This window comes from Arachis ipaensis, chromosome B2 (genome assembly GCF_059453495.1).
Source record: "Arachis ipaensis isolate K30076 ecotype BB chromosome B2, ASM5945349v1, whole genome shotgun sequence".
Taxonomy (NCBI): domain Eukaryota; kingdom Viridiplantae; phylum Streptophyta; class Magnoliopsida; order Fabales; family Fabaceae; genus Arachis; species Arachis ipaensis.
Window position 1 is genome coordinate 64,380,727 of NC_142437.1, and position 9,475 is coordinate 64,390,201.

The 9,475-nt window shown below is 38.1% G+C and overlaps 1 protein-coding gene across 1 annotated transcript; it reads right to left on the reverse strand.

Annotated features, from left to right (window-relative positions):
* Positions 1–226: 226 nt before the first annotated feature.
* LOC107625358 (glycerol-3-phosphate dehydrogenase SDP6, mitochondrial) lies at positions 227–9,138 on the reverse strand. Its single transcript, XM_016327972.3, has 7 exons — positions 9,022–9,138; positions 8,503–8,964; positions 5,415–5,888; positions 4,529–4,860; positions 3,979–4,139; positions 3,505–3,763; positions 227–920 (listed from the first exon to the last, which is right to left on the reverse strand). The coding sequence occupies exons 2-7, from the start codon at positions 8,873–8,875 to the stop codon at positions 621–623; spliced, it is 1,899 nt and encodes a 632-aa protein (XP_016183458.1). The 5' UTR covers positions 8,876–8,964; positions 9,022–9,138; the 3' UTR covers positions 227–620.
* Positions 9,139–9,475: the final 337 nt, after the last annotated feature.

Here is a 9,475-nt window from a genome sequence, read left to right on the forward strand (position 1 = left end):
TCTTGCACGCCTCTTCAGATTTGAACTCATCGACCAGGAGTTCTTCCACAACGCACCCCTCGACTGTTTCGGCCTCCTCCAAGCCTGACGACTGCAGTAAAACTTTTCCCAAGTTCATCACACATTCACACTCTTAAATGTTGACCTACACACCTTTGAAATTCTCTCTTCGATCTCTAGTAAAGTTGCTCATGCTTCTTCTGTATCGAGCACTACAAATATCTTCAAGTAACAGATAGATTTAACCTTACACGTTACAATGATGTATTAGGTTTACTCAGTTTATCAAATCATTCTTTTGGCAGAGATAGTGTAATAAATTTGGTCAATTAATCGATTTCAAAGATCGATGTCTCCTACTGACCTACTTAACTTTAGGCAACTGAACAGCAACAGGTTCGAAATTGGCCCCTACTACTTCCAGAACCTGAGAAACATCAAATAGTTCCAAGCCATTCTTTTTGTATCATTCATCTCATCTCATCTCATCTCATCTCATCTCAACCTTCACTTTCCCATAACACAAATGAAACAAAAAACCTGAAAATAAAATAAAAAAAAGGAAGAAAGGAAATAATTGCAGAGCTTCCATATGTTACATGGCTAGACGAAATACAGTACTAATTATGTTTCCCGTCATGGAACTGAGCATTTTTGGAGGATTTAAAAGTCTCCAAAAATTCTTTAGCCTTCTGCAGCTCCTGCTTCTGTCTTGACTTATCCCATTTGTGCTCTGCTGCTAATATTTGAATCACTCGAGGCAATGCCCGTCCTGCTGCATCAGTGTCGAGGAAAGCAAGACGAGTCCTCCTTGCAATGAAATCAATGGCAGATTCGCAATATTCATGCCGTGCACAGTATGCCACCTCTGCCTCCAGAAAAGGGTAACCATGAGCAAGTCGCTTACCCAAGCATTCATCCTACATACAGAATACATATTCAATACAACCTTACTGATTGATGAGACAACCAAAATTACAAAAACTAGCATCAAATGCAAAAGCAAATGGTTAAGAGTTAAAACAGAAATTAATACCATCTATGATTATATAATGTGACAACTAAACTTCACAGCATATTGAATATTTGGACTTTATAATTTAGGCACACCCTTAATGCCATCTCTTAGAACAAAAACAATAAATAAAAGGAAAAAGTCAAGTCGGACTGAATCACTGAAAGTACTGTAACAAAAGGCATAAACCGGAAACCCGTCCTGTAGATGGTGAAATTATAATAGATCAACATCACTAATGGCGCCATATCAGTAAGCCACTCTATCAACAGGAATTCCAACTATGTCTAATACATTGATCAGTTCATACCTTCAAAGCCTGTTTGCAGAACTGCACATATCAGTGATATCTTAAAATAGTTTATATATACAAGTCAATGATATACCCCTTCCTCAGATGTGAATTATACTATAGAATGTCGTCTTCTGTATATAGGAAAAAATAATAGATTTTAGAGGGAATAAGTAATAGTTTATAATAAGAAAGAAATACTTGCTTTATGGCAGTACACCCTCATGATGAGAGTTTCACGTTTATCCTCGATCTTATAAATAGCAGTACCAGCCACACTTGTAAAATACCTGATCTTATTTTACCCTGTTTATCCTTTTTGCATTTCATTTTGTATTCAATAGACTGTCATTTTATGTCTACTTTTAGCAATCCTGTAAATACTCACTTCCCCCTCTTTAGTGTCTAACAAGGTATAGCCTATCAAATTCTCTATTCTCACTTCACTGGCAGCATTAAAGATTTAATTGCTTATACTTTCTGCACAATGTCTGTATACCCATCAACATATTTTCTACATATCCTCGTTTAGGCAAAGTTCCTTTGCTTTTCAATTTTCAGTTGCCATCACTTGATCCTTAAAACCCTATCTTGGTCATTTCTCTTTACTCTGTTAGTAAGTTGTATACTCATCCCCAAGATGTCTTCATCAGATAGTTAGTTTTTCTCCAAGTTGTATATTCTGTTAGTAAGTTATATACTCTGCAAACTTATCACCCCACTCTTAAACATTCTTATGAGATGTTCTTCTAGCTTTTTGAAACATATGTTAGCTACTAAAATTGTAAGGCAAATATATTTGTTAGTACCTATGTCTTCATTGTGTTCCATGTCTCGCCTTTCCCTTTCTATGATCACATCTCCAAAAAGCACCATCTCCTCTGTCTTATAATCCTTTCTTAATACCTGTGTTTGGGACCACATTGCCACACCTGAAGCACATTCTTCGTCGAAAGACTTTATTTAAACATTCCAGCATTAGTCCCTTTGCTAAGCACGATTAGAAACAAACAGCAACCCCCACAGAGATGCCAGCGGGCAAACCACCACCTTGGGCGAAAAATTTCTGCATACACACCAGCGAAAGCTACCACTGGAATATTATTGTCACGCCACCATCATTGGCATCGAACTATTGCTATTGCTGTTCTCTCACCATCTTGCTGTTGCTGCCGCCCTTCCTCTCTCCCTCTGACTCTTGATGTCGTTCTTCTTCTTCTCCTCATTCTATGCTCTCTCTTCACAGCTGGCCCAACTTCCAGCATCAGCAGTCGCCTTGGTGAGACATCTCACCTCTTCTTCCAAATCAACTACTAAAACATCGACATTAACTAAAAATACCAAAATCAAGACAACACCACCACACAGTTCAAGATATAAGATAGAAAGAGAAGAGTATGGATAGAGGGGAGGGCTACTGCTTCCTTAGGAAGGCATGAAGTGGCAGCACTCGTTTGAAAAACTAGGGTTTTCTTCTTCTCAGAGAAAGGGAGCAACTAGAGAACACACGACCTTGGTCCAAAAGACACCAAACCCTATCCCACAGACCTACTTGTCTGAAAGCTTCTGCACCAAGCAAAGACATAGGCATAGACAGCACATTACTATAAAAGTTAGGCTTCCTTTCTTCTCTTAAAACCAACAATCGCAATCAACACAAGCTGATCCAACGTTCTAGGACAAACTCAATACTCATCAAATTTACCAAACATCAAGTTCCATTAGAAATTAGTCATAGAAAAGTGAAAAAACAGATATTCCACTGGTTCTGAACTAGCAACCAATGCACATATTGGACAAAATAGCCTTCTGAGGTCTTCTATCCTGTATCATTGGTGTTAATTCCAGTCAGCACAACTGACCAATTAAAGGGTTTGACCTTTGAGGGATGCTTTGGATTTCCAAATAGGTTGAGAGGTTGTGATGAAGCAGTAACGGTCTAAGCAACTTATGCAGATAGGTGGGTACCAAGAAATGATTTTATATGTCTAAAAAGATGCATAGTTGATAATTCATTTACCTTCATGGTCTACAGAAAATGATCAAATTAGAATCCGATTTGATCGCGATGGTTCCATGGATCGATAATCTCGACTAAGCACCCAACTCATTGATAAGATAAATCAAGTACTAAGACATTATAAAAAGTTCTTGTGCAAATACTGCTATGAAAAACTTAAAATATATACATGCCAACCTGAGCAATGGCAGCCACTCGTTCAGCCAATGTTCCATATGCGTGAGACAAATGCTTTGCAGACGCAGTGTCCATTACCCCAGGAACAACTTTACCCTTATATGATATTTTCATGCGCATATATTGTTGAGTAAGAACTGTAAAAGAAGCAGGATCCCACCCTTCCCCACCAACAATATGGAGATTGTGAGTCACACATCCACTGGTGGGGGTCAGCTTCCCAGACTTTATTGCTGCATCGACAGCATCTTCTGCCATGCTGAAACATATTCTAACCAGAATCACAATAGGGACATTTCATGCTCGAATCAAAATGAGAAGTAAATGCAATAATTAAATTAAGTTGGAAATGCAATTAAATTATGCTCGTTAAATTGACCTACTGAATGGTCAAAAGGTCAATGTGTTTAAGTTCCTAACTCTTGCAACATGTTAACAATGGTCAACAGCTTTTGGCTTGGTCTATAACATTACCTACGATAGGTGGTCCACTTGCCACCAGTGATAGTGATCAAACCAGGGAGATCCTCGCAGACAACATGATCCCTGGAGATACTCTCTGTATTTTTTGCTGATGGATCCATTGCTAATGGGCGAATGCCACTCCAAGCAGAGAGAACATCAGTGCGCCGGACCTAAATTTCCATAATTATTTAGTTCTCAACATATGAAAAAAAAGGAGAAATCAATAAAGAGCAAACGAGTCTATCAATATGGAGTGACGTCTAACTTGGAATATCAAATTATTTTTCCTTTTCTTTAATCAAGGTTTCAGAGGGCTGACCAAGTTAATTAAGAGAAGGGGGAAGGTTCCTACAAACAAATATATTGAATTCTATGGCAGTAGAGCAAGAAACATGATGCGATCAACTGTTTATGGCTAAGATGATCTAAAAATATTTATAACTCAGACAATATTTATGAAAATATTTAATTCTGCATCTAATACAAGAAATAAAATGACAAAGTGACAAATAATGAATTTAAAGGTTTCCTGTACTGAGTGGCTTGAGGTATATCATACTTTAACATTAAGGTAATCAGATATAGCATCAAGTATGAATTGTATTTCATCTTCATGTGGTTCAGGGAGAAAAGTAATGGCGGTGTTAGAATCTGTAGTCCCAGCTACTGTTCGTCCTAGCCATGGTAGCATGAAAACAACACGGCCATCCTTTGTTTTAGGAACAATTAGGCCCATTCCCTCGGGAGAATAATAATCAGGGAGTATGATATGTACGCCGCTACTTGGACAAATCATATCTCTTGCATTTTTGTCAGCCATTTTCCTTATGGAGTCGCAAAATGGGCCAGCCGCATTCACAATTACTTTTGCATATGTATCAAATTCTTTGCCTGAAATATATATATAAAAATAGAACTTTTAACTATTGAGGTATTGAAAAACTAGTTGTTAGGTTTAAAAGTCACAAACTAAGATGTATGCCAACTGTTACAAATGCAACTGGAAGTTATTTGTCACTTGATTCACTCATCTGAAATCCTTATTAAATGAACCAACCATATTGATATCAATATATGATCATTTTTGTTCTGATAAAATCAATCTTATTCTTAAAAATAAATAACAACAAAAATAATCGTAAAAGAAAAACTCAACAATGCCAACTCATAAGTTCCTTATAAAATACTCCAGTTTTTCACTTTCATATTCAACTGCAACTTTTTTATTTCCCTCTTTTTGATAGAAGGCAGCAGCTTTTTCCCCTAAAATAAAAGGCAGAGGAATGTAGGGGGAGTTGGCTGTGACTACGCACTTTAAATCTACAAGTGATTCTTCAAACTGTGTCCTACCGTACAATGTATAGGTGTCCTTCAATATATCATGCAAACGGAAAGGTAAATCAAAGATATCTAGACTAACAAAAGAAAATAAAATTGCATGTTACCGGTCAAAGTGTCCCTTATTTGCGCACCAATTATCCGTTCACCAATATCATCCTTCAGTAAAGATACAACTTCAGCATGGTTCAGCACCGTTGCACCAGCTAATGCAGCAGTGCAAGCCAATCCAACATTAAGTCTAGCATCATTCATTTGCCCATCGTAATACACAACAGTGCCTCTCAGTCTTCTACCTTTTCCCTCCTTTGCCAAAGTGGGAAAGAGCTCAACAGACTCCTCTGTAGAGTAAAATCTTGATAAGTGCAATAATCGTGCTCCAGCAATCAAGTCATACATTTTCAAGCCAATCCAGTAGTACACTACTTCAAACCAGTCAAAACATGGAGTCATGCAAGGCAAAGCATTGCACAGGTGGGGTGCATTGTCAATAACTTGTTTACGCTCCTCGAGTGCATGGAATACTAACTTTAGTTGGCCATAATCAAATTTAAAGACGGCTTTCTCCAAATATCGAACACCTAATAATTTATATAAACAGTTAAATATTAGATCAACACGTACTAACACCATAAAAGCTGGAGAACATAATATATATCTACTAACTATTTCTTTATAGAATTCAAAATATTTGAGTAGTCAATTCCTACAGTGATAAGATTAAAACTGAAAATGATTTTGGAATTATTTTAAAAAATGACAAGGGTATGCAATAATACTAAAAGCAAGTTAACAGGAGATCTGTAAGAAACCACAAACACAGAGAATAGAAGGAGTGATATGCTTGTATTATTCACACTGATAGTAAAAGAGAAGATAGAAGAGAATCAACTAGAAGCAAAGGGAAACAAGGCACTACAGCAGCCTTCTCTCCCAAGCCGATTCCCAATCTCAGCCTACCTCTCTCCTACTCTGCATCCCCCTTATATGCCTCATCCCCTATCTGAAAGCATCTACGCATTCCCTTGCTAAGACACTCTTACAAGTTAGTTAGATGCTGGAGGGCCCACTTACCCACTTAATCTATCCATTCACTCTTTGGAAGGCTGTGGAAGGGTCTCGACGATTCAGGGCCTTGAATGGAGTTGTCTTTGTGGATGCACTATAAGTAGTTCTAAACCCCAACTTCGCCGAGAAGAGAAGCCTAGGCCATTGCTTGGGTTTAGTTTCCACGAAACATTAAAGATACATATCAAGGCACTTGCTCGGTTTGACAAACGGTTTGGGGATGATATGCTGAGCTGTATTTCAGCTTGGTACGAGCTTGTCTAAATAGTTCTGACCACTGTGACCAGAACTCGATCTATGACAATAAACTTTGGGAACCCGGCAGTCTCACTATCTCCTTAACATATAGGGAAGCTACATCCTTAGCTGTATACGGATGTGAGAGGCCCATGAAGTGGGAATACTTTGGAAGACAATTCACTACCACCAAAATAGTATCGAGCCCCTGACCTTCAGGTAGTCCCCCATTGGAATCCATTGAGATGTCCTCCTAAAACCTGAAAAGGAATGGGCAGACGTTGCAGCAACCCCGCTGGTGATAGCGTCAACTCTGAATAAACATCTGGATGGTTCCTTTCATACCCTCCCACCATAGCTTCTTAGAGATTCACTTGAACGTCCGAGAAACACAGAGCGTCCTCCTAACACTGAATTGTGGAATTCTTGAGAGAATCATGGGAATACAGGAAGAGTTCTTAGGTTACACCAGCCTTCCCTTGTAGTACACTCATCCTTTTTTCATATCATAACCTTCATGTGAACCATTTCCCAGAATCAGGTTTTGCATAATAGACCACAGGTTGGCATATAGGATAGAAGATAAGGGTTGGAAAAGAAGTGGCAGAGGTTAGGCGGTAGTCCAGTTACCCGCGACGGTGGTTGTAGATTGCATGGTAAATATAGGATAAAAATGTAAAATCAAATGTTTATATCAATTTGTAAATTAAATCAACTCCTATTTTACATAATTAATTCCAAACACAATACATTGCTAATTCAATTCATTTCAAATCAAATCAAATCTAATCCGAAAATACTTTGTTTCCAAAAACACCATGTCATTCCAACATTTAGCTAGTTTATTCTTCTCCATTTTTTTGTATCCAAGAACAAAAAAAATGAAACTTTTAAAGGTTAGTTTCTTAATTTGACCGTCAAAGATGTAAAGATATATCCTTCCAAATACTGATCTCTCCTGCCACCAAAGATACGACAGATCTTTCCACATTTTAGCCACTAACTCTATTAGAGAAACCCCACCCTTGGAAACCAGCATTACTCACCTCGTTTAGGAGTGTCCATACCGGGTGGGTTTAATTAGTTCCGGACTCAATTCTAATATTTTATCGAGACTATTTTAAAATCTTACTCTTAAAGATTAAATTTAATAAACATTTATACAAAATTTACAATAAAATAAATTAGTTTTAATAAAAAATGACACCATATAATATAAAAACATTAATTAAAGTATAAAAAACATAACATTTTATTATTAATTCTACCCTAAAATATATATTTAGTTATAGAACTTGATTTCAGATCAGATCATGCCTATCTAAACCATGGCCCAAATTCAAGCAGAAAATTATAAAAATGACAACCCAAAACACAACAAAATATGCTATGGACCCATGCTTGATTTTTAGTCGGTCCGGGTATTGAACACACCAAAATTATTAATCACACCTAATATAAGGGGGTCTTTGGAAAAACCCGAGGCCAATTATGCATAAAATGTGGCCTAGTTCTTTCTAAATTACCGTAGTCCCTCAAACAAACAAATTAAACTTTGTTTTCTCTCAATCAATTTAAAAACTAGTATAAAAAAACAAATAAATTTAAGTTGGTTTATATCAAGCAAATTTTCTCTCAACAATATTTTACTACCTTTGCTAACGTCACCAACTGCCGACCACCACCGCTTACGACTATCGACCGACGACCACTATACACAAATGACCATCACTATACAGCTAGTCCGTAACATAATCAGTTTTATTTTGCACCTAATTATCTAGGTGTTTAGTTGCCAAACACTCCCAAAAGCCACCAATTGCAAATTCTCGTGCCTAGAATGTTCAAACAATTCCAGTTGGCGTTCACTAGTAAACAAATTAGACATACCTCCATGTATGAGCTTAGTGGAGCGGGAGGAAGTTCCCGAAGAGAAATCCTCTCTCTCAACGAGACCAACGCGGAGTCCACGCGTCACGGCATCCAGTGCCACGCCCGAACCCGTGGCGCCTCCACCAATGACAAGAACATCGAGGGGGTTAGCTGGACTGGTCCCGATAAGCGACGAACGCTGGACTTCTCTTGATGGAATGGTGGCGCTAGGGTCGTGGATCTTCTGCCGGATGGCGGCAAGGTGGGATCCACTGCCACCATGATCATTGGCAGAGACGGGAGGAACGAGAAGGATTGTGCCGCCATATGCAGTGGTGACGGCTGCTGCGACAGCGGTGCCAATTCGCCTCAGACGAGCTGTTGCAGTCATGGAAAAGACAATTTTAAGGGGAGAGAGAATTTAGAGGGGGATGATATTTCGCTATATTGAAATGAAATGGAATGAAATAAAAAGGACTTCTTTTGAAACGAGGATGGGTCACCCTACTACTTTCCTTTGACTTGCCGGTTGCTAACGGGTTTCGAATTATTTATTGGGAATATGTCTCTGGAATCAATTTTCTGTCGATTGTTGTAAAATAGTAAAATACTTGAGATGTGATATTTTTTCTTTTATCAAGCTCTAGGCTAAAATCTTTTAAAAAGAGTTAAGTATGATTTTGGTCTCTAATATAGAGGCCAAAAATTTATTTTGTTTTCAGTCTTTTTTTTGTTACAAAAGGGTTTCAAAAAATGTTTTTATTTTTATTACCATTTTATTTCTAACTAAAAAAAATTATAAAATAAAATTAAAAAAAAAGAAAAAGAGAAGAGGGGGTGTGGGAAAGGTTGTCGTCGCACCGCCGCCTGTGATGGAGAGTGGAGAATTTCCACGCCGCTGCTTCCTCACTGTTCTCGTTGCAATTCGCGGTGTCGTCACCACTGCCGCAACCCTTTCCACGAGATTCGCCACCACTACCGCATCTCCCCT